Source organism: Microtus ochrogaster, unplaced genomic scaffold (genome assembly GCF_000317375.1).
Source record: "Microtus ochrogaster isolate Prairie Vole_2 unplaced genomic scaffold, MicOch1.0 UNK18, whole genome shotgun sequence".
NCBI classification, from domain to species: Eukaryota; Metazoa; Chordata; class Mammalia; order Rodentia; family Cricetidae; genus Microtus; species Microtus ochrogaster.
The window spans coordinates 682,525-698,871 of NW_004949116.1; the positions used below are offsets into that span (position 1 = coordinate 682,525).

At 44.8% G+C, this 16,347-nt stretch overlaps 1 protein-coding gene across 1 annotated transcript in view; it reads left to right on the forward strand.

The window, feature by feature from the left end:
• Nub1 (negative regulator of ubiquitin like proteins 1) overlaps window positions 1-16,347 on the forward strand; it is a 28,064-nt gene that overhangs the window by 10,232 nt on the left and 1,485 nt on the right. The window contains exons 4-14 of the mRNA XM_005367433.2: window positions 1,435-1,493; window positions 2,265-2,335; window positions 5,637-5,819; window positions 5,979-6,067; window positions 7,645-7,751; window positions 10,166-10,349; window positions 11,077-11,184; window positions 11,669-11,821; window positions 14,178-14,324; window positions 15,245-15,340; window positions 16,136-16,313. Of these exons, the coding sequence (XP_005367490.1) occupies window positions 1,435-1,493; window positions 2,265-2,335; window positions 5,637-5,819; window positions 5,979-6,067; window positions 7,645-7,751; window positions 10,166-10,349; window positions 11,077-11,184; window positions 11,669-11,821; window positions 14,178-14,324; window positions 15,245-15,340; window positions 16,136-16,313 (1,375 nt within the window). The remainder of the gene's footprint in view (window positions 1-1,434; window positions 1,494-2,264; window positions 2,336-5,636; window positions 5,820-5,978; window positions 6,068-7,644; window positions 7,752-10,165; window positions 10,350-11,076; window positions 11,185-11,668; window positions 11,822-14,177; window positions 14,325-15,244; window positions 15,341-16,135; window positions 16,314-16,347) is intronic.

The window sequence follows — 16,347 nt, forward strand, 5'->3', positions numbered from 1 at the left end:
AAAAAAAAAACACTTGTATGTGGGCCTGGAGAGCTGGCTCATGTTAGTAAAAGTGCCTGCCATGTAAGCATGGGGACCTAAATTCAGATTCCTAGAATCCATGTAAAAAGCCAGATATGTGAGTGTTTCTGTAACCCTAGCCCTGGGTGGTATAGGCTTACAGGGTTGTGGATGGATCTCTGAAGCTCATTAGCTAGCGAATCAACGAGAGATTCTACTGAGAAAAAAAAAAAACCTGAATTCAAGGCTAGCCTAGTCTACAATGCAAGTTCCAGAACAGCAGGGCTACACAAAGAAACCATGTCTTGAAAAGCCAAAAAAGATAAAGAAAGAAAGAAAAGGCAGAAAGTAATCAAGATACCTGATATCAGCTCCAGATTTCACACATGTACACCCACGACAACAAGTACAACCACCACACATTATAAGAATAAATTGAGTGGCAAGCATTCACAGTAACACCACTCATAATGGCTAAGGTAGAAACAGTCGAACTTGCATCAGTGGATGTGTGGATAAACAGATACACCCACACCACAGAAGACTGCTGGTGGTACAGGTGTACAACACTAATAGTTTATGATATGAAACGAGCCTCAGAAACATGAAGAAAAAGCCTGACGCTATTATGGTTATGCTTCTGTGAAGTGCCCAAAACAGACAACTTTGTAGACAGATAAACTGTTGCAAGGCTGGGAAGAAGAGGAATGGGGTGTAGGGCATGGTGCCTGGTGACGGTGATGAGCGGGAATGTTCAGAAATTCCAGCAGATACCTTCTTCTCTTAAGGTTGGATTTTTATTTTTTTTTTAAAGACTACTTTTTAAAAAATTTTTGTTTATTTATTATATATACACTTTCCAGGAAATAGTGCCAGATCTCATTACAGATGGTTATGAGCCACCATGTCGGTGCTAGGAATTGAACTCAGGACCTCTGGAAGAGCAGTCAGTGCTCTTAATCTCTGAGCCATCTCTCCAACCCTTGATTTTTATTTTTAATTATATGTAAGTATGTGTCTCTGGGCTTGTGCATATAAGCAAATTATCCCCTCTTCCCACTGAGGCCAAGAGTAAATTTGTATCTTCTGGGCTGGAGTTACAGTCAGGTATGAGCTGCCCAAGTAGATGATGGGAAGCAAGCTCAGGTCCTCTGTAGCAGTATTTGCTCTTACCATTAAACCGATTTAATGAACTTTGATTATGATGATGGCTGGCCATGTGATGAGTCCCACTTGAGCAGTCCTACCTATTGCACAAAGGGACACTCAAGTCACTTTGCCAGTCTTGTACTGCGCTGTGTTCAACATGTTTCTCTGTACAGGCAGTGCTTTGGTCCTTATATCCTGGCAGCACTTCACAGCGTCACATGCCGGGTAGCAGTTCAAAGAAGTGTCACACTCAAGTATATTTCGTTTTGTCTCTTTTTGCAACAGGACAAGAAAAGCTTGTTGGAGACCCACTTGCATGTCACTGGTAGAGACCTGAGATCTAAGTGAGTATCTGAGCTAAGTCTCCCAATAGGTCTGCCCCTACTCTGGTTCATTAAATGCTCTCAAGCTGTTCTGTAAGCTAGGGAGCCGGTCCATCATCCCCTTATAGCCAAAGAAATGAAACCTGAAGGGTGGGACAAGAAAGAGGTCATGCTGGGCTCACATTGCTAGGTAAGAGGCAACATGGCTTTCTGAGTGAGAGGCCTGCTCATGGAGCTTCTTGGATGCAGTACAGCTTTCAGAGGGTTGTAGCTTGGGGCCAACAGAAGAGGTACCCAGCTTGTAGCTGAATGAGTGGCTGATGAATGAAAGCAGGAGCCATCCTTGTACTGAGCAGAGCATTCTTTTTAGCACTCATTTCTTCTTGCAAAGGCCAACCCATGCGTTCTTCAGCTGATTGTCTTGTTTCTTTACCTTCTGGAGAATGAGGAAGCATCAGTCACTCAATGCCCACAAGTAGACAAGTATAGGATAGCTCTAGTTAGAGGTTTCTCAGAGAGGATGCTGGATAGTATGGCAAGGATGTTTTTGACTCTGCTCAGACGGACAGCCCTGTAGTCCTCAATTCGGAAACAAGTTTAGGAAGGGCTTGTCTCATGGCTTCCAGCAGCCGCCCACTGTACCAGCTTTATTGTAAAATCATGCTAGAGGTGGAAAGCCTGGTGTTTCTGAGTAAAAAGGTATAAAGTAGCAAAGTGGCCATCATGATCCAAGTCTTATGTAACAGATAACAAATTTGCTTTCCTGCAGCTTATATTGTTTTTATTTTATAGAATAGCTGAAACTTTTGGATTTCAAGAAAATTACATCAAGATTGTAATAAATAAGAAACAACTTCAACTAGGTATGTCATAACAAAAGAGGCATCAGCTATTTAAGTACTGGCTTTCTTTTTTCTTTTGGTATTTTTTTTTCTTGCTTTTCCTCTATTTGAAAATTTCCTGGCCTTGATGAATTTATTATCCAAAGTCTATTATGTTGAAAGTTTACCATAATGAAAATGTAAAGCAGAAAAGAACATTCCAATAAATATTCACTGGCCTTCTCTGGCTAGTGGGGAAGAAAGAAGTTCATTTCAGTCAGGTAAGATGTTCCAGAATGGAAATGTGTGCTGAGGGGAGAATCTGGGTTACTCATAGTTCTCTCTATGGGGAGAAAGCTGACCCTGAGAGAGACAGATGGACAAGGCCCCATCGGAGCGCTCTGCTTACTGAGTGTGGGTGGAGAGCAAATGAACCATGTGAGTCTTCTAGCAGTGAACTCAGCCAGGGAAATTTTCACCACCCAGGGGAGCGCTGACTTCTTGAGGAGACAGTTTTGATTATATTAGTTGGGGGCTGCGTGTTTATCATTTACTGAGTCAGAATCAGGGTTGCTGCTGAATACAAGGCAGCCCCCACAAAAGCCCCACATCACAGACTTCTGCCCAAGATGTTAAATGCTGCTGGGAAGCCTGTGAAAATGAGCCTTGTTCAGTACGGAGTTTGTCCTCAGAAGGGAGGCACTGTACTACAGAGTGGATTACAGTGGCTTACACAGCAGCCACAGTCTGCAGGAGGCATGAGTGGAACAAGAGAGACATTAGATTGTTAGCAGTTCAGGTAGTCCATGAAGTCTCATGGATCTCTAGGGAGGGTTCCTGGAGCCTCAAGAACCTGAGCTTCACCTGTCTGTCTCTCCCTCCCTCCCTTCCTCCCTCCCTCCCTTCCCTCCTTCCCTCTTTCCTCTTTTTTTTTTGGGGGGGGTGGCTTTTCAAGGCAGGACTTCTCTGTGTAACTCTGGCTGTCCTGGAACTCGCTCTGTAGACCAGGCTGGCCTCGAGCTCAAAAGTCCACCTGTTTCTGCCTCCCGAGTACTGGGATTAAAGGTGTGCACCCACCACCCTACTAGGTTTCATGTTTCTAAACAGCCTTTCATTGTCTTTCAGCATCCCAGCTGTTTCTCTTGTGTGCTCACATGTCACAGCTACCTTCCGTTGACACCCCTTTTCTGTTCTGCTCATCACTGGACAGACATTTTTAATTTTAATGCTGCCAAAACCATTGCCTTACATTTTTTTGTTGAAGAAGCTCTTCCCAAACCCAGGACCACAAGGGTATTCTCCACTTGAACACAGACATCTTCCTTCATCCCCAAAGACTGAGGATCAGCTTGGCTTCCCTCCAGTGTCACTGCTAACACCTGGAGGTGCTGCAGTCTTAAGAAGGCTCTGTCCTTCCTGCACTTGTTCTCTGCACTCTTCTACAGTGTTCCTCTTCTTGTGATTTTTTTTTTGTTTTTGTTTGTTTTGTAATCTTAAAATCCAATCAGAGGGCTGGGTGATGGCCTAGTGGGTGAAATACTTGTTGCTTAGGACCTGAGTTTGGGTCTCTAGCACTCGTGCATGTTGGGTTTGGTGGCACACTTCTGCAACTCCAGTGCCATGAGAAAGAGATGGACAAATAAATTCCAGGACTGTTTGGTTAGCCAGTTTAACTGAAACAGTGGACTTCAGGTTCAGCAAGAGACCCTGCCTCAGGAAAGAATATGGAGGGCCTGGAGAGGTGGGTCAGAGGTTAAGAGCACTTAATTACTCTTGCAGAGGACCCAATTTCTATTCTTAGCACAGTAACCCCAGGTCCAGAAGATCCAATGGCACACCTGTGGTATACCTATATGCATGCAGGCAAACTATTGATACATACAGGTAAAATAAGTAAAACAAAAAATGAATTATGTGGAGAAGCTTTTAAAGAATTCACAATGATGTGTGACCTTCACACCCACCCTACATAAAATCTAATCAGGTGGGCTGGGTAGTGGGGTGCACGCCTTTAATCCCAGCACTTGGGAGGCAGAGGCAGACAGATCTCTGAGTTCTAAACCAGTTTGTCTACAGAGTGAGTTCCAGGACAGCCAAGGCTACACAAACCCTGTCTCAAAAACAAGCAAACAAACCAAACAACAAAATTTAGTTAGGTGATTTTCTCTTCTTGCCACCTCCTTTCTCCAGGTGGATCTTGATTTTTGGATTTGAATATTAGAATAGTTGTCATTTCTAAAAAAGAAACATAGGAAGGGGGTGACACTGTAGAAAAGTGCAGGGAACAAAAATGCAGGAAGGACAGAACCCTCTTAAGACAGCAGCACCAGCAGCTGTTAGCAGTGACACTGTAAGGAAAGGTTTATTTATGTATATGACTTCTCTGCCCTCCTTCTGCAGACTAGAAGAGGGCACCAGATCTTATTATAGATGGTTGTGGGCCACCCATGTGGTTGCTGGGAACTGAACATAGGACCTCTGGAAGAGCAGCCAGTGCTCTTAACCACTGAGCCACCTCTGCCCTCAATATCATTTTTACTAGGTTTGTCTGTAGTGTTGGCTAACCTCTTCACTGGACTGGCCACTCCCCCTTGTTCTGTTCCATGTTCTTCTGTGCCTGTATTTGTTTCTACTTGTTAAAAGAGGAAACTGGCCAGGTGGTGGTGGTGCACACCTTTAATCCCAACACTTGGGAGGCAGAAACAGGCAGATCTCTGTGAGTTCTAGGCCAGCCAGGTCTATAAAAGCTAGTTCCAGGACAGGCACCAAAAACTACAGAGAAACCCTGACTGGAAAATAAAAAAAAAATAAAAAGAGGAAACTTTTATTCTTAAAATATTGGCTGGTCCCGGATGGGCTGGCGGCCCCGCCACGCGGCAAGTGGGCAGCCAGCCCGCGGCGGGTCCAGGGAGAGCCAAGCGGCTGCAGGAAAAACTTTCGTTTTCCTTTTATGCTGCCTGGCATAGTGCTCTCAAATATTTGTTACTTCAGTATGGTCTTAGGGTAGAGAGAAAGAAAACAGGAAAGAGGCAATGTGGCCCACTGCTCTCTGCAAGTGTGAATGCAGGTTCTATAGAATTCCATCTTCCAGGCTGATGAAGTGACTTGGTGGATAAACAACATTGGTTGCAGAGCCTGATGGTTTGAGTTTGCTCCTAGAATCCCACATGGTAGAAGCAGAAAAGTGGCTCCTGCGAGTTGTCTACAAGCATGCACACACATGGACATACATGTATGCACACACACACTCAAAAATAAATTAATAAAAAAAGGACTCCATTTACTGTAAGAAATGGACTGTTGCCCAGGAAGTTTGTGTGACAGGCAATTCTGCTGTTCCCAGGGAAAAGCCTTGAAGAACAAGGAGTGACTCACAATGTAAAGGCCATGGTGCTAGAACTGAAACAGTCTGAAGAGGATGTGAGGAAAAACTTCCAGGTAGAGGAAGAGGAACAGAATGAGGCAGAACTGAAGGAGAAACGCATTCAGAGGACCAAAAGGGGACTGGAGATTCTGGCAGAGAGAGGTACACAGAACTTTGGTTTGTTACCTCCCTCAGATACAACAAGGCAGCTCACAGTACCATGCCTCTTGTGGAGTTCCTCTCCACAGTATAGTGTCTCAAGTGTTATCTCTCACTTCTCTTCAACCGTGAGTTAATGACACTCCTATGGTTTTGTTGCAGCTGAGATGGTAGATCCGGAAACCATGCCTTACTTAGACATTGCAAACCAGACAGGCAGGTCAATCAGAATTCCTCCTGCCGAAAGAAAAGTAAGTATGGGCTGGGAGGCTGGCTGGGCTGTCAGAACAGAGGGCAGAGTCAGGCCCAGAGGCTTCTTAGAATGAAGATTTCTGATTAGGAATCAAGTTTATTTGAGGGTTTTGTTTAGTTCGGCATCTTTTTGTTATTTAAATTTGTGGTAGGCTTCACGATTTAAATTATTCTGCTTAAAGTTAAGAATTAAGAACTGGGCTGGGCAGTGGTGGCACATGCCTTTAATCTCAGCACTTGGGAGGTAGAGGCAGGCGGATCTTTGTAAGTTCGAGACCAGCCTGGTCTACAAGAGTTAGTTCCAGGATATGCTCCAAAAGCTACAGAGAAACCCTGTCCCGAAAAATAAAACAAAACAAAACAAAAAAGGAATTAAGAGCTGGGCAGTGGTGGCACATACCTTCAATCTCAGCACTCAGGAGACAGGAGGATCTGTCTCTTGAGTTCAAGGCCAGTCCACTATACAGAGCAAGTTCCAGGGCAGCTTGGGTTACACAGAGAAACCTTGTCTCAAGGGACTGGAGGGATGGCTCAGCAGGTGAAGGTTCTTAATTCTATCAGAACCTACATGGTGGAAGGAGAGAAGTGACTCCCACAAGCTGTCCTCCTACATTCACATGCACTGTGGTACAGCTGTACCTGTATACATAGACATGCACACACAATAAATAAATAATAATTAAAACTTAAAATAATAAAATGAGGTTTTAAGATGGACATGATGGTGGTACAAGCCTGTAATCCCAACAACGGGAGGCTGGGAGCCAAACCCTCATTTAGTATACAGTCTAAGCCATCATAACCTTCTGTGAATGGATTTGGAGGGCCAGCAAGATGGCTTAGCAGGCCAAGGCACTTGTTGTTGAGCTTAACAACCTAAGTTCCATCTCAGGAATGTGCATGGTAAGAAGAGTCCTGAAAGCTGCCTGTGACCTCCACACACGTGCTGTGGCATAAATGTACACACACAAATAAATGTGAAAAAAAGTTTTTTGGAAATGCTAGCATTGTCAAACATCTCAGAAGTGTGTGGTGATAACTGCTTGTGAAGGTGGAGAATGGGAGACTGACACAGGAGTATCTTGATAGTAAGAGACCCCAAACAAAGAACAAAGCCACAACCAAAAATGAGTGTTTGATATACTCAGTTACTTATTTGGACATTCTTGCTACGTAGCTGAGGCTGGCCTCCACCTCACAGTCCTCCTTCCGGCGTCTCACAGGCCCACACTACCAAAGCTGCATACTCCTTAGAAAGGCCATAACAGTTGCTAGCTGCTCATCCTCTCCAGGCTTGTAGAAAATTAGAACCAAATCTAGACCAGTAGGTGGGTAAAGAAAAAGCTGATAGAAGTGAGGGGTTGATGCTACTCAAGACAACAGACACGTTGACTTGATAATTTGGCTTTGTTGCTTCAATGAGAGAAAACTTTAATTATAACAATTAATTTGGCTTTTTAGATTGAGTTGTTTTGTTCTGTCTTGTTTTTCATTAGTGCTAATATGCTTCTTAATTTGTTTTATTAATGCTTTTCTAATTTTGAAAGCTGTTTTTAGAATTCCAATTCTTTCCTAGGCCCTTATGTTAGCTATGGGATACCATGAGAAGGGCAGAGCTTTCCTGAAGAGGAAAGAGTATGGAATAGCCTTGCCATGCCTTCTGGATGCTGACAGGTATTTCTGGTAGGTACTTTTGTATTCAGCTGATACTACAGTAGGGAAAGCTCCAGCACCCTCCTACCTATAACTTCAGACTGATTTTTCACTCCACAGTGGTTTCTGGGAGTGAGGAGATAAGGCACACATCAGTCTGTGGTTGTTTCCTCCTTTGTATTTCTTTCTTTTTTTTCTTTTAAGTCAGGGTTTTTCTGTGATGCCCTGGCTGTCCTGGATCTCAGTCTATAGACCAGGCTGGCCTTGAACTCAGATCTGCCTGCCTCTGGTACTGGGATTAAAGGCACATGTCACCAAAGCCCAACCTTCCTTTGTATTTCTAACTCCATTTATTTTTACCCTCATATGTAGGCTCTCCACCCCCAGTATCCTGCCACCAGAACTATCCATCACATGGCTCCGCCTCTTCTTGGGAGTGGTGTTGGTGCCGATGGTGATGGTCCTGAACCACAAATCGCACCGCAGACTGCACACTGAACCACATCGCACTGCACACTGAATTACATTGCACTGCACACTGAACCACATCGCACTGCAGACTGCGCAGTTTGACTGTCACTCCTCTGCAGTCACTGCCGGATTGCTGTCTCATGAACTGTCAGTTATGCTGAGGTGCAGTGTTCACAGGAAGAAAGCAAAATGCCTGGCTCCTTTTACCTTACTTCCTAGTTTTCAAATTTAGTTGGTTCCTCAAAGGTAACCAAACCGAAGTTTGCTTTTTTTTCTTCATCAGTATTAACTGGTGAAACCCAGAGTGAATTCTATTCTCTCAGCGCTTGAGAGGTTGAGGCACAGGTTGTAGGCCAGCTTGGGCATCTCTACAAGCTCTTGTTTTCAGGGGGATATATATGTATACACGTTTTTAACATGGACTTTAGCACATCTAATCTGATGTGCTTCATACATGTGTGCTTAGTGTCTCCATCTTTACTGGCTCTGGTGTCCTTTTGACTTGGTGCTTTTAGTCTCTGCAGTTTCCCAGGGTTTCTAGTTCCTGTTCGTGGAAATAGTACTTAGAGAATGTTAATTTGAGCATGTTGGACACTTGAGACAAGACAGACTTGGTTCTGGGAAATGGTCAAGAGTAAACAGCCTATAGGTGAACTTCTGTTTTGTGAATTCCCATGACAATCATCTATATGAGTACATTTTTTATGTTTATGATAGTTTTCCAGCTGCAAAGGTCAGTGCTTTTGGGTCTTAAATGTATAAACCTCAAGTTAGCTTATTACAAAGAAGAGATTTATTGTCCCAGATGTTTGAAAGAAATGGGGCAAGGCTGGGAAGAGTGAGAAGGTGGTCTGGGGTCAGGGTCTTGCCATGTATGTCCCTCTGTCTCTGCTGCTTCGTTTGCTTCTTCTCTTCTGAAGCAAACGCTGCAGACTCAAGTCCTTAAAAATCAAAGAAAAATTTTCACGTCTTTGCATACTTGTTCCTACCTCGTTAGCAGAGAAGATTTTAAATATGTGTGGAGGGGGAGACCACCATAGTGAACTTATACAGGCTCACAATCTGCTTTAGTGGATAGCAAGAAATAGTTGGTCTTGATTCTTTGTGAGCCCTTTTTAACCTTTTCTCCCTGGACAAATAATTTAAATGATTTTCAGATCTCAGATCCTCATAAAAAACAACCACATCAGTATCATCATCAGTTCATGCTACATTTATACATCACAAGTATCAGGTGTAACAGATGTTATTGGTGCCTTTATTAAAGTATAGAGTCATCTTTCCTTTGTGGTCACGAGTGCACATGGTGATCCACTTAAAGAGCAAGGTTTACTGGCTCATGCTAGAAGGTTTAGCCTGTAACCAGTCGGCCCCATTGCTCTGCCATGTCCCTTGTCTCTGCTGCTTTGTGGTGCAGTGTTCATCTCGTCATTGTGTAGGAAAAGAATAGTAATGTGATGACGGGCAGTAGAAATCTTCCAGTATGACATATAGAGATTTGTGAGAGATGGAGAAGGCGTGAGAACTATGCCAAGGCACATGACTGTACTTGCTAAAAAGCAATAATAAAACAAAGAATGACCTTTTAACCAACTTTATTGAAAAAAGACATTTAGGTTTAGGTTATCATTCTTGAATCTAATTCTTTTTACACATTATTTGTACTCTCCTGGCATGGAGAACCTTGCTACTGTTTCCCTAATTGGGTCCTCAGCATCAGTATTTCCAAAGAAAAAGACTCCTGTGTCGTGATTGTAATTCATAGCCAGGGCTGGAAGCCACTGTGTCTGGGCCAGATGCCACCATGCTGCTATTGAGAATCCTGATTTCTCTTTATTTATCCCTTCAAAATTTTATTATTTTAAATAAATGCCCCATTAGTTAATCCTACAAATGCAGCAAGAGCTGGAAAGCTTTCTGGGGACCACAGAGTGGCTGAAGGGCTCCGCATTGTTGGCTTTCTTCTCCTGCAGTGAGTGCAAAGAGCTGCTGGACACTGTGGACAACTACGCGGTTCTCCAGCTGGATATTGTGTGGTGCTACTTCCGCCTGGAACAACTGGAGTGCCTGGATGATGCAGAGAAGAAGCTGAACTTGGCCCAGAAGTGCTTTAAAAACTGTTATGGAGAGAATCACCAGAGACTGGTCCACATAAAAGTACGGAACTTTTTTTTTTTTTTTTTCGAAACAGGGTTTCTTTGTAGCTTTGGACTGTAGCTTTGGATTCTGTCCTGGAACTGGCTCTTATAGACCGGGTTGGCCTCAAACTCACAGAAATCCACCTGCCTCTGCCTCCCGAGTGCTGGGATTAAAGGTGTGTGCTGCCACCACCCGGCTGTGATTGGTTTTCTGAATCCACTTCTGGGCACAACTACTCCTGTCCAGGTGTGGAACTGCTGCCAACAGTGATTCATCTAGGCAGCAGTGTAAAACCAAGGCTTGGTTTCCTGAGTCTGGCTACGTTTAATTTTATTTTATTGGTTTTGTTTGAGACAGTTTCATGTAGCCCAGGCTGTCCCTGAACTCCTGATCCTCTTGCTTCAGCCTCAGGTACACACCATTTGTGCAACTTAGTCTCGCTGCGTCTGTGCTGGTTTTTAAAGTCAGTTTTCACAAACCCCTGCTCTCAGTCACCCTGAGCAGGAGAGAATCTGTCTATGATTTATTCATGGCCTATAGTGGTTGGAGATAGGTGTCTGACTGGTTCCTTCCATGTGGAAGAGGCACTGCTTGGGAATCTTCACACTGACAGTCATGATGCCTTGGAAGGTCTAGTACTGTCACTTTGTTCCTGTGGAGACATGGGACAGTTACACAGCAGTGAGAGTGCTGCCCTTAAATTAGAAATAAGACAGCTTATTCTTTTTTCTCCCAACAACTTTAGGGAAATTGTGGGAAAGAGAAAGTGTTGTTTTTAAGACTCTACCTGCTTCAGGGGATTCGGAACTATCACAGTGGAAATGGAGAGGAGGCTCGGGAATATCTCAACAAGGTAAGTAAGGCTGCTGTGTCTGCCCTCACCTGTGCCCCTGTGAGTTGGCAGTGGAGTGCTCTGTGGTTGTGCTCAGACTGACCCTTCAGGGCCCTGTACCTCCCTCCCATCCTCCCACACACAGTGTGAACACTTGTATCTGGGAGGGTTCAGGCAAGATGCTGCAATAAGGACATTTCAAAATGGCAGTGGCTTTATTGGGTAAAGTTTCTGCCCTGCTGTCTAGCCTCTAGCTTAATGCAAGGAATGTACTACAGTCGCTCAGACACTCCTACAACACTCAGCCTGCCTGGTTATGCTATATTGTAGGTTGTACAGGCAGAGATGGTGTTGTCTGTTTTCATTGCTGATGGTTAGACAAGCTTCCTTCAGTCAGAATCACATGCAGCAGTTCTCACTGTGGCCTCACTTCTGGCTTAGCACTGCTAAGCTTTGATGTTGCTACTGTTGTGTGAGTCTTCTGTTGCTTCCTGTTTGTTTGTAGGCGCGCCAGCTCTTTAAAGAGCTGTACATTGATCCATCAAAAGTTCACAACTTGCTGCAGTTGGGGTTCACTGCCCAGGAAGCCCGGCTCGGCCTGCGGGCTTGTGATGGGAACGTGGACCATGCAGCCATTCATATTTCCAACCGCAGAGAGGTAAGTTTTCACTTCTTTCTTCAGCACCCGTGAGACCCGGACCCTGTGAGAGGTTAACACAGACAGTACAGCTTCTTTTCTGAACGGAGTAGGAAAAGACCAGAAAAAATGCCAGAAGACATTTGAACGAGAAGGGACTCCAGATCAGGAGAGCAGGAAAACATTGCCTCGCTTTTGTTTATTTGAGACAGGCTCATATAATCCAGGTTGGTCTCGAACTTGCTGTAAACCCAAGGGTAACCTTGAACTGCTGATCCTCCTTGCCAGTAACTGAAGGCTAGGATTACGGGCATTCTCCACACTCACTTTTCTGCAGTGCTGGGGATGGATGGGCAAGCATCTGTCAACAGGGCTGCATCCCCACCAGACTGTCTTAATCACATCAGTTTTGAACCAGGGCAGCTTCCTGTCACAGTGGCTAGTTAAACCAGCAGGCTTCTCTCAGGATCTCACTTGATACCATATTGTATTTCTGGACATTATTTCAAAGGCAACTACAGTCTGTGAGGCCACAATGCTAGTTTTGGATTGCTTTCTTGCCTGGAAACATGTCAGATCAAGAAACAAGGTCTTTTTTTCTTCTTTTTTTTTTAATTGATTTTTTTATTGAGCATTTTTCTCCGCTTCCTTCCCTGACTCTCTTCTCCTCTTCAATCCCCTCCAAGGTCCCCGTGCTTTCAATTTACTCAGGAGATCTTGTCTTTTTTTTACATCTCATGTAGATTGTATCTATGTAAGTCTCTCTCTTAGTGTCTTCATTGTTGCCTAGGTTTTCTGGGATTGTGGTTTGTAGGCTGGCTTTCTTTGCTTTATGTTTAAAAACCACATATGAGTGAGTACATGTGATAATTGTCTTTCTGTGTCTGGGTGACCTCACTCAAAATAATGTTTTCTAGCTCTATCCATTTTCCTGCAAAATTCAAGATGTCATTTTTTTTGTTTGTTTTGTTTGTTTGTTTGTTTGTTTGTTTTGCCGAGTAATACTCCATTGTACAAATGTACCACATTTTCCTTATCCATTCTTCAGTCGAGGGGCATTTAGGTTGTTTCCAGGTTCTGGCTATGACAAACAAAGCTGCTATGAACATAGTTTAGCACATGTCCTTGTGGCACTATTGAGCAACTTTTGGGTATATACCTAACAGTAGTATTACTGGGTCTTGAGGAAGGTTGTTTCCTAACTTTCTAAGAAATCACCATACTGACATCCAAAGGGGCTGTACCAGCTTGCATTCCCACCAGCAATGCAGGATTGTTCCCTTTAACCCACAACCTCTCCAGCATAAGATGTCATCAGTGTTTATGTATGGTGTAAGATGAAATCTCAGAGTTGTTTTGATTTGCATTTCTTTGACTAAGGATGTTGAACATTTCCTTAAGTGTCTTTCAGCCATTTTAGATTCCTCTGTTGAGAGTTCTCTGTTTAGGTTTGTACTCCATTTTTTTTTATTGGATTATTTGTTCTTTTGGTGACCAATTTTTTGAGTTCTTTGTAGATTTTGGAGATCAGACCTCTGTCTGATGTGGGGTTAATAATGAAGATCTTTTCCCATTCTCTAGGCTGTCGTTTTGTCTTGACTGTGTCCTATGCTTTATAGAAGCTTTTCTGTTTCAGGAGGTCCCATTTATTAATTGTTTCTCTCAGTGTCTGGATGCCTGGCTTATATTTAGAAAGTGGTCTCCTGTGCCAATGTGTTCAAGTGTACTTCCTATTTTCTCTTCTATAAGGTTCAGTGTGGCTGGCTTTATGTTGAGGTCTCTGATCTATCAAAGAAACGAGGTCTTAAAGCTACAGTCATTTATAACAAGCTTACAAAAGAGAGTTTCAGAATTCTAGTGTTGGAAAGGAGGGACCTTGTCTCATCCAGTTAGTTATACAGCAGAGAACTTGAGGTCCAGAGCGAGCTGGGATTTGCTGTCAGTCTTCTCTCAAAGCTGGCATAGTCTCCTAGGGCTTTCCAGCCACTCTTCTTGTATGGATTCCATTTCCCAGGGTAACCCTGAAGCACAGCAGTTCATGGGCCACAGAAGGGGCAGAAGAAACTCTTCTGCCATGGTGTTATAGCTGCTTACCTGTGGGAGCCTCCAACACCTCAGCACATAAGAACCTGTCCATTCTTATGCTGGATACTTGGTTCATGAGGTGCTGGGCTGATGCTGTTTTCACTCCTGAACTCAGAGCCCAGCCCTAACCCTGTCCCTGTGTCCTTTGCCTCTTTTCTTGGCAAGGATAGGTAGGGATCCCTTTATGCTTAGTTGTTCACCAACCCAGAGACCTTGAGACACCCTGCAGAACAGAGCCACAGATTCTTGCGCTGCCTCCAACCCTAACTCAGAGGGACTTGTTTTCCTAAAGGAACTGGCCCAAATAAGGAAGGAGGAGAAGGAGAAGAGGAGACGCCGCCTGGAAAATATCAAGTCTTTGAAAGGAATGGGCTACTCCACACATGCTGCCAAACAGGCCCTTCACCAGGCCAGAGGCAACCTGGATGACGCCCTGAAGGTAATGCTTCTAGGCTTCAGTCTGAGCAGCTGGCTGTACCCCACTGGTCTGCCTCCAAGCTGTTTCCACAGCCTTCTTGTGCTCTTCCTATATCTTTGTGTAGATGGGGTTGCACGTGCACCCATCTTTTCCCTATCCTCTGCTTTGTGTGTGTGTTTTATGTTTTTTTTTTAACAGGATCCCACTGTGTAGCCCTGGCTGTCCTGGAACTCGGTATGGAGACCAGACTGGCATCAAACTCAAGAAATCTGCCTGCCTCTGCCTCCTGAGCACTGGGGTTAAAGGTGTATGCCAGCATGCCCAATTTGTATGTAATTAAAAATGAGAATGTAAGCCGGGCGGTGGTGGCACACGCCTTTAATCCCAGCACTCAGGAGGCAGAGGCAGGCGGATCTCTGAGTTCGAGACTAGCCTGGTCCACAGAGCTAGTTCCAGGACAGGCTCCAAAAAAACCACAGAAACCCTGTCTCGAAAAACCAAAAAAAAAAAAAAAAAATGAGAATGTAATTTGACTATGGCACTTGAGATTTCTGTGCTAGGCAAATATGAAAAGCACATTAAATTCTACCCATCTAATTCTAGCCATCTGAAGAAACCAGTGAGCTTGAACACTTAGTTTCAGTAGGTCCTGAAGCTGGGGAGAAGTCAGTCAGAAAGGACTTGTCTTGTATGAGGACCTGAGTTTGAACCCCAGGGCCCAGGTTAAAATGCTACATGTGGTGGGGCACATGCTAGTACTGGGGCGTAGAAACAGGATCCCTGGATTCTAGCCAGCCAGTTCCCTTTCCTTCTTCAAGGTACTCTCTGCACGGCCAACGGTGACATCCTACACTCATCTGTCCCGCTAGTGGACAGCTCTGGGCTGTACACCTGCATGTAAGAGACAGTCTGCGGAATAAAGGGTGTCCCTGTGCTTTCAGATTCTCCTCAGTAACCCCCACATGTGGTGGTTACAGGACTCAGACTCTGAAAACAGCAGTCATCAAGCAAGTCCTTCCCAGGAAAGCATCGACCAAGTGAGTGCCAGGCGCTGTGTCTTACCGTGGGCAGGGCTGGCTGGGATGAGTAGGATGGTGGCAGGATGGCATGTGTCTGCCTCTAGGCTTCAGCAGGACCTGCCATCCCTGTAGTGGGACGGATGTGGGTAGGGGGTTCGAGTGAGGCACTTGTGTAGAAAGGAAAGGGGATGGGCATGGACCTTTGGTCCCAGCACCTAGAGAGAGAGGCCAGCCTGAGTTCAGAGCCAGCCTGGTCTACATAGTAAGTTCTAGGTCAGGGCTATATGGTGAGATTCTGTCCCCTAAAAACAGCAAGAATGATGGCCTGCAGCAGGAGGTACCTTTGCCTTCATTTTTTTTTTGTCCTTTCCCATGTTCCACCGCTAACATCAGTGCTGTTTCTCTGCCTGGGACCTAAGAGGATGTCACTATCCCCTGAAACTCAGCCCACCTTGAGCCTCATGAGTCTTCATCCACACTTAGACTGCACTTTATTGTGTCCCACATATTGTGGCCCCGTAACCTATGGTACTCATAGTTAGATTTTCATGGCACTTGCTTTCAGCACCATGGTGGCCAGTCCTGAGGTGAGTGCCTAGTCCCTGTTGACACCTGGTCTTCAGAGCCCTTTCTGCATGGCCTGGCATCTTCTGGGACTGAAGAGGATGAATGCAGCATTCTGTAATTATACTAACCTAGGAAGCAAGGTTGTCCTAGCTGGGCTGTGAGGTGACAAGAGCATGGATATGGTGGTTCACATGGCAGTGTGAGCTGAGCTCACGGTCACAGTCCTAACCCTATGATCTCTCCTAGCTGGTGTACATGGGTTTTGACACAGTGGTGGCTGAAGCAGCGCTAAGGGTATTTGGAGGCAATGTCCAGGTAGCAGCTCAGACCCTTGCGCACCATGGAGGAAGCCTTCCTCCAGACCTGCAGTTCTCAGGAGAGGACTCCTCCTCCACAGCGTCCACATCCCCGTCTGACTCTGCAGGTAGGTCTGACGTATGGATGCCTTACTGATAGAT